Genomic DNA, 13,606 nt, shown 5'->3' on the forward strand with positions numbered 1-13,606 from the left:
ATTGAAGCTATACGTATAACTCAACAATACTGGTTTGGATAACTCAACATAGAATAAGGACTTTGAAATAATCTATGTTCCACTAGAATAAGTACATATTGTTTATCGGGTATATACACAATGTTGTTGGTAGCTGCAGTGAAGAAGACGTACACAGTGATCTGTATGAAGTTCATTAATATGTTCAGGCATTGGAGAAATAAGGTGGGAGTCATTCGAAGTAGTTATTAGGATCACTATGAAGACCTCAAGGATTCCTAGTGAAGTTGGTTATATTTGGTAGAAGACTTAACAATGGTTTGTACGGGTATAATACGAAGGCCTGGGAGCGGAATTAGTTGTCTGTGAACCAGACCTGTGCACTAGACGTCAGTAAGCCGTGAAAGGAAACAGAGTATTACTTTTAGAAATACTGTTAGGTGGTTTTTGGTACTCGAGAAGACTGGAAATATTTTAAGGTACGAAATCCCGGAGATTAGAAGGCTTGAGATATGAAGGATTACAGCCCGAGAATTCACTGGATTTATTTATTCCAAAGCTGATTTTTTATTAAATGATTAAATGAAAATCAATTCAATTATTTATTTAATTTTACATCAACAATTAATTTTGAATAAATAAATTAATTTGTATTTATATGAATAAATGGAATTAAATTCATTTATTTATTTAAGTTAAAATCAACATATGTTTCTTTTTTATCAACTCAAATTATGTACTCTGCATGCATGCATTCAGTCTTAAATATGTGGGTTTGTTTATTTATTAAACAAAAGCAAAGAAAAGAAAAGAAAAGGAAACCAGGCGAAGTATTTGAACAAAGAAATCAGAAGAAAACAAGTCTGGCAGGTTCATTTGTTTAATTGTACAGCCCGTGAGACCCACCTGGCAGCATTTGTACAAAATAAGCAAAAAGAAAATGGCAGGAGGAAATAAGCAAAAGAAATGCCACAGAGGCGCGTGCCATCCACATTATTGGTGATTGGTTTATTTTTCAGCGTTCTTCACAATTTCTCCCGGCTGTCCTTTTTATCCGCCTTATTCTAAAAACCTGTCATGCTTCTGTTTGTAAAATAGAAGGAAAAAGAATCCACATGCATTTTATTAAATTCAAGAGAACAGGCTGTACAAATCAATCAGAAAAATGGCAGTATTTTATTAATCAAAAATATGTGTCATAGGTTGGAAGGTTACTCCGAGTCACAGGTTACAATTAAAAGAAAGAAACTAAGTAATTATCCAAGGCTTGCAAAGTCGCAGGTTGAAGTAAGAAAATGCATTCGCATGTTGGAAAACAAAAGAAAAGAAAATCAATTCTATATACTGTTTTTACAAGTCTAGTCACATGTTGCATTTCAAAAGGTCGCAGGTTACACTACTAGAAATAGTGTCTACGACATCACCCCTTTAACATCCGTTAGAAATGTCACCCATGTTAAAAGTACTTTTAACATCGGTTGCTCTCAAACTGATGTTAATAGTGTTGTAAGACATCAGTATCTAAACCAACCGATGTCTGTAATCGTTTTTAAAAAAAAATAAAAAATGCCCGCTTCTTTCTTTCCCCCGTTAATACACCAAAAAATTCCCCCTTGACCAAATTTTTTTATTTTCGGTTTCCTCCCATTAAACAAAACTGTTTCCCCCCTTCTCTGCTCTCTCTCAGCTCTCTCATTCTCTCTTCTCTCTCTCTTTCTCTCTCTCTCATTCTTTCTTCTCTCTCACTGTCTTGTCTCTCTTCTATTTTCTCTCTCATCTCTCACTATCTCTTTAACCTAAAACTTATTTTTCACTCTCTTTAACCTAAAACCCCTAAATTTATATGAATTAAACTTGATTAATTCATAAATCGAGGTCGATTGGTGCTAAAAAGCCTTGAAGGAAGTGTGGACTACTCGATTAGTGTGTGAAAAGTAAGTTTTTTTCGAATTTAATTTCAAATTTTATGTTTTGATTTTAATCGAGTTTGTTTGTACAGATCGGTCTCTGGAGCTGGGTTTGGAGCTGGGTTTGGTTAAACTTGAAGGGGGTTTGCTCGATTAGGTAAGATTTCACATGCATGTGTATTTTTGTTACTTTAATAGATGCATGTGTTTAATGCCTGTTCTTTTTTATGTGTTTAATGCATGTTCTTGTTTCATGTGTTAATTTTATGTTTTGTTAATTTAATGTATGTTCTTGTTTAATTTTAATAGATGCATGTGTATGGATCATGTTTAGTTTATGTTCTTGTTTATATTCTTGTTTAGTTTAGGTGTGGAATTGTATATGTGTAAACATATGTAGTTGTAATAATTAATTTATATATTTAATTATGCGTGTTACAAGCATTCGTATTACAAGCATTCATATTACAAGCATTCATATGTTTAATTTATATGCATAATTAATTTATATGTTTAATTATGTTTAATCCTAAATAAGTAAACAACTAAGCGTTACTTCTTAATGTTTGAAATGACAAACAGGTAGGTTGCTAGGTTGCTATTTGTCTTAAAAATAAATGGACAAGTCGTGGATTTTCAAAGACAGGGATTCTTTAGAATATGAGATAGGTGTTGAAAGTTTCTTAATATTTGCAGAAGAGAACTCAAAGGATCCTAAGAACATTCCTTGTCCTTGTGGGCGTTGCGGTAATTTTAGAAAATATAACGTAAAAGTAATACGGGGTCATTTATATGAAAAAAGTTTTAGTTTGAGGTATACTGATTGGATTTGGCATGAAGAAACTAGTTCTAAGAGTGTTAGGTCATCTGCCGGTAGTACATTTCTACCTAAGGAGCAAAATGCTCAATCCGAAATTGTTTGTGAAGCTGCTTATAATTTGGACGATCATGATTCATATGACTTCAATAGGTTTGTAGCTGATGCAGAACAACCTTTGTATAAGGGCAGTGAATGTACGAAGTTAGAGTCAATGTTTAAGCTATATATAATTGGAAATCTAGGTTTGGTATTAGCGATAGCGCCTTCACTGATCTTCTCACTTCTGTTGGTTCTTTTCTTCCTCAAGATCATGTGTTACCGGTTAATGCGTATGAGGCAAAGAAAACCTTATCTGGCTTGGGCCTCGAGTACATTAAATTTCATGCATGTCCAAACAATTGTCTACTCTACAGGGGTATAAATCTTAATGCATTTGAGTATCCTAAATGTCGTTTATCTCGCTGGAATGTTGCGAAAGATGGTAAACTTAGGGTAAATAGTCCAGCCAAGGTTATGTGGTATTTTTCTATCATTCCTAGGTTTGAAAGAATGTTTAAATCTCCTGATACCGCTGGACAGTTGATTTGGCATTCAAAAAAATGGTCAAATGATGGTCAGATGCGGCATCCGGCCGACTCTCCTTCATGGAGGAATATTGATTATCGGTGGCCTTCGTTTGCTAGTGATCCAAGAAACCTTCGATTAGCTTTAGGAGCAGATGGTATAAACCTGTTTAATAATGGCCTAAGCAATATGTATAGATGCTGGCCGGTAGTATTGGTAGATTATAATCTTCCTCCATGATTATGCATGAAGAGGAAGTTTATAATGTTATCAATATTAATTCCTGGTCCGCACAAGCCGGGAAATGATATTGACGTATACTTAGAGCCGTTGATCGATGATTCGAAGAAGCTTTGGGTAGAAGGTGAACCAAATGTCTATGACGCTTATAGTAAATCCTATTTTACTTTAAAAGCGGTTTTGATGTGGACCATAAATGACTTTCCTGGATATGCAAATCTGTCTGATTGTGTTAATAAGGGTTACAAGAGCTGTCCCATATGTGGTGACGACACCGTTGCTAAATATTTAAGTCATAGTAAAAAAATGTGTTATCAAGGCCATCATCGTTATTTGGCTGACCATCACCCCTATAGGAGACAAAAGTTGGCTTTTAACGGTGAACAAGAGCTTTGGCGACCACGTCCACCCCTTTCTGGTGAAGAAGTGTTAACACAACAGGAACGGATTAAATTTTCTTATGTCAAGGAAGTAAAGAAGTCCAAAATGGTTGATTGTCCGTGGAAGAGAAAGTCTATTTTTTTCGAGTTAGAATATTGGAAGTTTCACCACGTTCGTCACTGTCTCGATGTTATGTATATCGAGAAGAATGTGTGTGATAATCTGATGGGGACACTGTTAAATATACGGCACAAGTCAAAAGATAGCAAGGCATCTCATCGTGATATGCTTGACATGGGTGTTAGGGCCGATTTAGCTCCACAAGTAGGAGAAAAGAAAACCTACTTGCCTCCTTCTGCTTTTACTTTATCAAAGGCTGAAAAAAGAACAATGTTGTCATCATCCTTGAATATGAAACTTCCGTATGGACATGCATCGAACATTAAAAACTGCGTGTCCATGGCTGATTTAAAGATTTATGGGCTAAAGTCCCATGACTACCACATCCTTCTCCAACAGTTGCTCCCGGTTGCAATTCGATCCGTTCTTCCGAAACATGTTAGGGTCACAATAATACGATTGTGTTTCTTTTTCAACTCCTTGTGCAGCAAAGTAGTCGATGTTTCAAAACTAGATAAACTGCAGTCAGATGTGATATTGACCTTGTGTGAGCTTGAAAAAAAATTTCATGCCTCATTTTTTGATGTTATGATACATCTCATAGTCCACTTGGTTTGGGAATTGCGTTTATGTGGACCAGTGTGCTATAGGTGGATGTATGCGTTTGAACGGTTTAATAAAGTGATGAAGAGCTATGTTAGAAATCGTTATCATCCGGAAGGTTGTATCGCCGAAAGTTATCTTGGTGAGGAATCGGTAGAATTCTGCATCGAGTTTCTTAAAAAGAGTTACAAAATAGCTGGTGTTCCCAAAGACCAAGTCAGGCTTTCTGGTCCCTTATCCGTTGTGAAGATGAAGGAAGTCGAAGAGAAAGAGTGAGATGAGGCACATTTAACTGTCCTGTTAAACAATTCTGAAGTATTTCCTTATATAATGTAAGTTCAGTTTTCGTTCTTGTAAAACCATATCTTTTCGGTAAGTATTCTTGTGAGTGAATATAATAGATGTTTTTTTATCAGAAAGCATAAGGAGTATCTTGAAGAAATTCATCGAGGAAAGAAAATGAGTGTTCATTGGCTCATGGGAGAACATAATCGGCTATTTACTGAATGGTTCGAAAGAAAAGTTGGTTTCTCTTATTCTGACTTTTATTGTGAGTTTTATTTAATATAATTAATAAGTGGCTTATATGTAGTTAATGACAATGTGTGCACGTTAGGAGTGAACTTAAGGAAAACCACGCCGCTGTTTCAGAAATGATAAGATGGTTGGATACCAAACCATCTTATTATGTTTTAACTTACGAAGGATATCCAGTTGACGGAGTTCGGTACTTCACAAAAGATCGTGATAAATCAAGGGTTGTTCAGAACAGTGGTGTTTGTTTAGTTGCTAAGACGGTTTAAGTTTGTAGTGCTAGGGATTTAAATCCGATCGAGAGTGATATGAAGTTCTATGGCATCATTCTAGAAATAGGGGAGTTGGACTACCACGATTTCAAAGCCCCTTTATTCTTCTGTAAATGGGCATCGAATGACAGAGGTATCAAAGTGGATGATCTTGGCTTCACGCTTGTGGACTTTAGTCGACAGGTCCAGAAGAAGGATAAATATGTTTCCGTTGATCAAGTGAAGCAAGTATTTTATGTCGAAGATCCGGTTGATGCTACCTGGTCCATTGTATTAAAATCCACGACTCGAGACTATCACGATATCTACAATAAAGATAAACTAGGAGACACGACAATGTAGCATCAACCATTTTGCTCTAATATCCCGGCATGTGATGTTGCTGATGATATGGAGCATAGTGTTAGAGAAAATATTGAGGGAATTTGGGTTAAAAACTGAACAATATATTTATATATTGTAAAACTATGTACTATGTTGTGTGTATTCTCTTTCTAGAGTTAATATGTTTTGCTTAATGTACTATGTTACCATTTTATATGAATGCACTTCTAATTTACACATTTCGCTTAATGCACATATTTATATCAGTTGATTTTTTAATTATTCATGTTCTATCTACATATTTAATTATCTGCATATTTAATGATAATAAATATGTTGAGACTAGTGTGTTTGTCGACTTATGATCACATCTCATTGATCATAGGTATGGTGATACTAAAGTCAAAACACATGCACATGTATTAAATACATGGTGCTGGATTGACCCGTTATGAGATACTACATGTTTAAAGTGTCATAAGTTAATCTCACAGTGATAATGATTTATTGGTCCTTTGACCTGAAATCATTATATTTCTATACGAGAATTAATATACTTTGATACTATTAAAAGTTATCCTTGACCGGGTAATAATAAAAGTAGACATTGGGTATATTATGAATCGTAAGAGAAATTTGAATGATCTAGATGGGAAGGTTAAGTCTTGTTGCATGTTTTCGTGCTCATATTCAAATATAAATCTGGCTTCCGGATTATACTTCCTTAATATTGCCAGATAGAACACATTGTGAACTTGCTTCAGGTTTAAGGGTAGGGCTATCCCAGAAGCTAACTTCCCAATATGTCTCAAAATATCAAATGGTCCGATGTATCTCAGGCCTAACTTTCCTTTATTTTCGATCCTCATCAATCCTTTCCAAGGGAATACCTTTAACCACACCAGGTTACCTACTTCATGCTCATTATCCTTCCGGGCCAAAGCGGCGTACTTCTCCAATCAATCTTGGGCTGCTACCATCCGTCCTCAAATTAAATCTATTATGTCCTTGGTCCTTTGGACCACTGCTGGTCCGAGCATTTTACACTCTCCGACTTCATCCCGATATAAGGTAGATTGGCATTGTCTTCCCTGAAGAACCTCATAAGGCGACATCCCGATACTGACATATCATCTATCATCGTAAGAAAACTTAATCCGTGCAGAGTGATCATTCCAAAAAAATTTCAAGTCTATCACACAGACTCTAATCATATCTTCTAGCGCTACAACTTTTGCTTCTTAAAACTCATTCTTTCCTAGTTCGTAAGTGTTACTATCTTCCGTTCATAATATTATTTGGTCTATACTTTTACTCGTTGGCATTTTATAACCTTTTAATAATTGCGTCGACCTTAATTCCATGAACGCATTTTGATTTTGGAGACAACCGCACTTATAATACTCATATCCTAACCGCTTCTATCTTTGAAAGCTCGATCCATCATAAAGAAGTAAAAGAATTTATTGAGAGATCATTATGATCATGAACACTTGTTACATCGCATAGTTAGTACAGAAGGGGGCCAACCTTTAGTACATGACAAGCAATTTAACAACATATGGTATCTTACTAGACTTCTATCACACATATACATAGTCAGTCGGAAATACCTCCCCTCTTGGAAAGGTTGTTCTTCTCGGTTTACACAAAATGAAAAGGAGAGAAAAGAACGAATTTAAGAGAATTATATAAAAATATATAAATGGTCACAAAATATATGTCTTGGAATCTACCTCTGAATTATAGAGGTTTATCATAAGAGAACAAAACATATATATATATATATATATTTATATATTTATATCAAGTATTATTATATATATATCAATATCAAGTATTATTGCATTGTATTTCACGTGCCTGGGTATTTTTGTTATTCCGTCCTTCCTTCTATGGACCCATACTCTTGCTCAATCTTATTAATAATCACCTTTGAAACTCCATCAACATCGAAAATCATATAAGGGGTTTCATTCTTGACATTATTGTTACTAGAATCCCATGCTTGTGCCACAACCTTCCTCGAATAGTAGTAATACTCTTGATCGATAAGAAGGAATAAATATTCAATAGTTAAATGATAGACTTAGTTATTCTATCAATGATAACTTATACATCTCCATGATACGAGTACTGGTACTCAATCTCAACATCCATTACAATACAACTCTCACGATTATTATCATCTCATTATTCACAGAATCATTGCTGCATTATTAAAGTCCATCACTGATCTATTGCAGTCATTTATCTTCCTCGGGATCTTAATAACTAATCATACAAAATCTATATATGTCATATTGAAATTTTTAAGGAGGCAACCTAATCACGATTCGTGATCCGTGAAGAACATTTCTTGAACTTGACGTAGATAAGATATGAAGCTAGATAAAATTGTTAAAGAGTTTCAATCTATCAAAGCAACGATAGCAGGTTATTGCAATTAATAATCATATGTCCTCAATAGTAGACTTGAAACTCAAGGGTTCATTTAGTCCTTTTGGAACATGCTACTGGTTTAGCTCAAGGTAGGACCTTCTATGATGGGTAGCTCGCTCACAACGATAACATGAATTAAATTTCTACCAACCTACTATTTTGGTTGAGTATTGCACAGTCATCAGAAAGGAATGTAAATCTTCCACACTATAATATAACCTTCACGTCTTTAACCAGCATTTTTGTATTCCTTTGGCACGAGCACCTATAATTTCCCTCTTATACTTAATGTGTCGGTAATAGTTCCTTACAATCAATGTTTTTTTTGAACCATCTTCAACTAAATTTCATACCTCATTTATAATCACTATTTATGTGAAGATGTTTTTTTTAAGCTCTGGTGAGAAAACAAATCACCATTTTTCCATAAGTTATTTCCTTGGTCTTTAAATGTGAACATTATTACGGTTGATTCTCGATCATACTTAGGATGTCTCTTATCTTGGGTCCTTCTTGTTTATAAAAACCATTTCGACCTTCATTGGTTTGATCTATACTTCCTCATGTTTTAACATGGGCCCCGCTTGGCATCATTATTATTACGTCATATTTCCTTTACCAAAATTTCTATTTGGAAAACTTAAATGTTAACTCTCTTCTTGAAAAATCTCAAGGGTTTTCCTTAAACCATTCCTCATGTATTCCCTAGGTACATGGCATACCAAGATACCATTTACTAATATTAGAACCATTATCTATATAGTTCTGAAAAACCTCTCTACTGATCTTTAAAGGTTGTCGTTACCTTAATCCTTCAAATTTATACTGTCAAAACTCATGACGTCCTTATTAAGGGTGAAATGCCAACCTTTATGCATTCCCCCATGGTTCATCTCATGTTATTGAGGTTTTATCCTTAATTCCACCTTTAAAAAGGTAATTACACTCTTCCATTGATAAATCAAGTCATCTATCCCTGATAAGGGTAACTCATTCAATCATTCCCACCTCGATAGTCTATACTTAGTTTCATGGTAACATCTTTTTCCAAACTGAGGTCAATCCATATCATCTCTGAACGATAACAACGTTTATCTGCTTTTCTTGCCTGATTTAGTAATGGTAGCAAATACGTTCTGAAAAATATTGGTCGTGTTTAGTCGTGGAACTCTTCTTACTAAATTTTCATTTACTTTTGTTGTTTGTCGCAACATTCATCTCAATATTTGTATTTTTTTTATACCTGGCATATCCCCTTTGGGTATCAAGTCGCAGGTGATAAATAAACTTCACGTCCTTGAAGGTCAACTTCCTTCATTCAATAACCTAATTTCTTGCTTTCCTGTCTCCTCAGTCCATCCATGTCTCATTATTAATCCATTGATCTATCTCAAGGTTTCCTCGAATCCTCCCAACTTAAAGGGGATAAAATAAATGTGTTTCTTATGCTTTCAACCTCAATATTACCTCATGGTCAATCACCATCACCCTGATGATTACCTAGTTTTCCATCATTATTTCTTGGGTTCCTTAGGATTTCCTCATATTTAACTCCCTCATTGTTCCTCAACTCTATTGCTTTTTATATTCCTTTCCCTTTCAGTGTTTTGGTTTTCATTTTTATTACAATCATTTCATGAACCAAGACAAAATAAGCATTAATTTCAAACATCCTGTCATTCTGGATTCGTGTTCTTCAAATGAAACTTGACGACTTTTACAACCTATATTCATAATTCATCCTACTATTCCTCCTTTGGCCTGGCTCTAAAACTTCTACACTATCTCTCTATCTTTCTTGGCCTCCCACTTGTGGCTGGCCTCTCCTTTTGGAAGGTAAGTGGAAAAAATAGTATTTTACGTCTCATCAATCATTTAGGATCTCCAATAAATTCCTCTATTTCCTTTATCCAGGCTCTTTTCTTGGATGTGTCAGCTGTTCCGTGGGACTCTGAGAGCTTAAGCGACTAAAAGGTCTTGAAGAATTTCCCACCGTATTAATTCCTCAAGGTGGTGGTTGGGGATAATAGTCTAAGTTTTGCTTACGAAGGTCCATGAATTTTCCTCATAGGAGTATGTCTGTTATGGATTAAAAACTAATATATATAATTGCTATATTTAGTACTAAGGAACGTGAGCTTCAAGGCTCGATTTGACTGCTCTTGTGTTTCGTGACTCAATCTGCCTTAACAAGATGCCTACGTACCTTGCTGATTGCCAAAGATCAAGTCAAAAAATGTAGTTCTGATTTGTGGGGTAAGGCCCCCTATATAGATGTGGGGGTCCTTGAATTGGACTTGGTGTAGGAGACTTGGTGGTCAAGCCTCTGAATTAGGATAGACTTAGGAGTCCTAGGAAGTAGGAAGCTGATTCCTTATCCCATGAGGTTCCTTGGAGGCCAATCTACAAGGATTTATATCCCCATTAGGACTTATCTTGATAGCTGTTTTTCTCCCTTATTTATTAATTATGAAATTAATAAATAATCAGGGCTTTGGGCCTTCTTTGTTCGATCAGGCCTGATCTGGTCCATCAGGCCTGATCAACGTGTTAACCTTTCTGATCTGAATATCGTACATCTTCTTTTTGGGCCTAGCAGCCCACACCTTGTATAATTAATGCAATATTTAATTTTACAATCAGGATTTATTTATCCCTATCATTTGCCCCCCAACTTTTGGGAAACATTGATTAGGTTTCGCAGAAGTTAAGTCTATTCATTCCCTTACAGGGTTTCGTTTTTGCGTAAAGTGTGGAGCGACCTACACGTTTAAAATGATTGTTCCTTTTATTCAGGAATTATCCTGATTTCCCAGAATTTTTCCCTTAATTCCGGGATTTTTCCCTAATTTTCTGGATTTTTCCCTTAATTTCTAGGATTTATCCTTAATTTCTGGCATTTATCCTTATTTTTCTGGATTTTTCCCTTATTTTTCTGGATTTTTCCCTTAATTTCTGGGATTTATCCTTATTTTTCTGGATTTTCCCCTTAATTTATGGGATTTATCCTTATTTTACTGGATTTTTCCCTTAATTTCTGGGATTTATCCTTATTTTTCTGGATTTTTCCCTTAATTTCTGGGATTTATCCTTAATTTTCTGGATTTATTCCTTATTTATGAAAATATTATCATTTTTCAGAAAATATTTTAAGGAATTTCCTTATTTTTCAGTAATTTTCCAGGAATTTTTCCTTCTTTTTCTTCCCCCTTTTCCTTTTTTCTTTTTCTCTCTTCTTTTTTTTATACAGATTTCGACCAGGAATCCTGTTCTACCAGGATCCTGGTCGAATTAGCCTCTGTTGTGCCTTGGTCGAAGGCTTTTCGAGGAGGATGCATTCGATCAGGAATCCTGGTCGAATTTCGGCCAGGATTTTTCCCTTTTTTTGTCGACTAGGAATTTTTCGACTAGGATTTTCGTCTCTTTCGGTCAGGATTCTTGTGTTTCTGACCGAATTAACCATCTTTCTTGCCTTGGTCGAAGCTATTTCGAGCAGGATTGGTTCGACCAGGATTTTCTCATGATTTCTAGTCGAATGAGTCTAAATTCTGGTCGAATTAAGCTTATTTTTCAGCCTTGATCGACAAAAGTTTGACCTCAGGAGCTTCGATCAGGATTCCTTCGTGTTTCTTGGTCGAATGGATCGTCTTTCTGGTCGAATTAAGGCTGTTTTTTAGCCTTGATCGACAGGGTTTCGACCTCAAGCCATTCAACCAGGATTTCTTTATGTTTTCTGGTCGAATGGGTCAGGAATATTTACATAATGATTTTTTGCATATACTTTAGATTTGGGCCCTTAAATCTGGGCTAAATTTTCTTGGGCCAACCCTTTTAATGGGTTTTTCTTTTTCACCCCTAAAATCACTTGGGCCTAATACAGAGGCCTTTTTACCTGGGCTTTTTAAATACTTGGGCCTTTAACTGGGCTTGACTTTTTCAAGGTTTTTCTAGAATTGGGCCTCATTTCTGAGCCCAAATTCCAAACTCTTCTAGGATTCTTCCAGATTCTTCCAGAATCTCCAAAAAACTTAAGTTTTTCTTTTGTTTTTTACTGGAATTCTCTGGATAATTCCAGAACCTTCTAGTTTTTGGGCCCAAACAGGCTTTTTAAGGCCCATTATCCCCCTTCCTTGGTTATATAAAGGTGGGGTGAAAGTTTGATTTCTCCACACCTCTCATTTCACCTCTCTACTCATTTCATAACTTCTCCTCATCCTTCCCCCAGCTTTCTAACCTTTCCTCTCTCAAATCCCCTCCCTTAGTTTTCCAACTTCAGGCTTTTTCCAGCTTACTAGTGGCTAACAAGAGTTCCGAGAGGGCGGCAAAGATAGCCTCGGCTTCAAAATGAGGTAAGGATATCGAGATCCGTTCTTCGTAAACGTCTTTAATCGATATGATTAATACTAGGGGGGATGACTACATCCCTCCACTGCACATCTTGATTCTTTTAATCATTGTAATACTTGGCACAACATAGATTTTGATAAACTGAATGCACGTTATAACGTCCTTCCTCCTCTTTGATTAGTTCCAGTCTCTGGTGGTGACCGTACTTGCCACTGGAGACCCGACACTCTCTTTATTTACACTGATGCCCTTAATGCTGGGCTTAGGTTTCCTTTCCACCCTTTTATTCCTCATCTTTTAGCTGATTTACAAATCAACCCGTGTCAGCTTCCTCCAAACGCTTGGAGGAACATTCTATGTTTTATGGTCTGCTGCCTTAGGGAGGGCTTTCCCCTTTCTGTAGCTGTTTTTAGGAAGGTCTTTCAGTGCTACAATAGCTCTTCCAGTATTTATGGTTGGGTCTATGTCAAGCAAAGGCCCAAAAGTAAACATATCTTTAACAACACCTCCATTCCTGATAACAACCAAAATTGGAGGAATAGTTTCGTTGGGTTATGTTGGGAGAATGGTGACTGGGGCACAGTCTTCCGATCTTCCTTCGGGAAGGTCAGTGATGGTAGCCTCAAATCCATTCACTTAACTCCTGAGAAAACTATTATTTATAATGGGCTTACTCAGGACGACGGCACTACTACCAGCTGGACTCTCTTAGAGGAGTTCTCCCTCATTCACGTGGGACTATCCTCTATTTCTCAACAGGGTATTTTTCTTCCCTTCTCAACTTTATTTCATTTCATGCATTATTAACATCACTTATTTTGTTTTTTGCCTTATTTTGCAGCTGCTAAGGAGATTAACGAGGACAACGTTCCTCCTGTTGAAGAGACTGCTAGAATGAAGAAAGCTCGGCTCGCAGGCCTAGACACCCGAGGAAAGGCGACAGAGCCTATCTTCTTAAGAAAGTACAAGGAGCCTATGGGGGAGGCTTCAACTGAAGGAGCTGAGGGCCATAGTGCTCCTATCACTGCTGCTGCCCCTGCTGCTGCTGCTACAGGCGCCTTCCAACCTCTCTG

General features: G+C 36.3%; 2 protein-coding genes across 2 annotated transcripts; both read left to right on the forward strand.

The window, feature by feature from the left end:
* The first annotated feature begins 2,503 nt into the window (after positions 1-2,503).
* On the forward strand, positions 2,504-3,510 carry LOC141719226 (uncharacterized). The gene is made up of 2 exons (XM_074521603.1): positions 2,504-2,856; positions 2,949-3,510. The coding sequence occupies exons 1-2, from the start codon at positions 2,504-2,506 to the stop codon at positions 3,508-3,510; spliced, it is 915 nt and encodes a 304-aa protein (XP_074377704.1).
* Positions 3,511-3,534: 24 nt separating this feature from the next.
* Positions 3,535-5,762, forward strand: LOC141719227 (uncharacterized). Its single transcript, XM_074521605.1, has 4 exons — positions 3,535-4,886; positions 5,031-5,123; positions 5,231-5,341; positions 5,426-5,762. Exons 1-4 carry the CDS (start codon positions 3,535-3,537, stop codon positions 5,760-5,762), a joined length of 1,893 nt encoding a protein of 630 aa, XP_074377706.1.
* The last annotated feature ends 7,844 nt before the right edge of the window (positions 5,763-13,606 follow it).

Source organism: Apium graveolens, chromosome 4 (genome assembly GCF_009905375.1).
Source record: "Apium graveolens cultivar Ventura chromosome 4, ASM990537v1, whole genome shotgun sequence".
NCBI lineage: Eukaryota > Viridiplantae > Streptophyta > Magnoliopsida > Apiales > Apiaceae > Apium > Apium graveolens.

Excerpts from the sequence above, each read along its gene's own strand:
- LOC141719227 (XM_074521605.1), top strand. The coding sequence starts at position 3,535 with ATGTTATCAATATTAATTCCTGGTCCGCACAAGCCGGGAAATGATATT. Across the intron at positions 5,124-5,230 it reads AATCGGCTATTTACTGAATG|GAGTGAACTTAAGGAAAACC; the intron begins GTTCGAAAGAAA and ends TGTGCACGTTAG. Across the intron at positions 5,342-5,425 it reads TATCCAGTTGACGGAGTTCG|TGCTAGGGATTTAAATCCGA; the intron begins GTACTTCACAAA and ends TTAAGTTTGTAG.
- LOC141719226 (XM_074521603.1), top strand. The coding sequence starts at position 2,504 with ATGGACAAGTCGTGGATTTTCAAAGACAGGGATTCTTTAGAATATGAG. Across the intron at positions 2,857-2,948 it reads GATTCATATGACTTCAATAG|GTTTGGTATTAGCGATAGCG; the intron begins GTTTGTAGCTGA and ends TTGGAAATCTAG.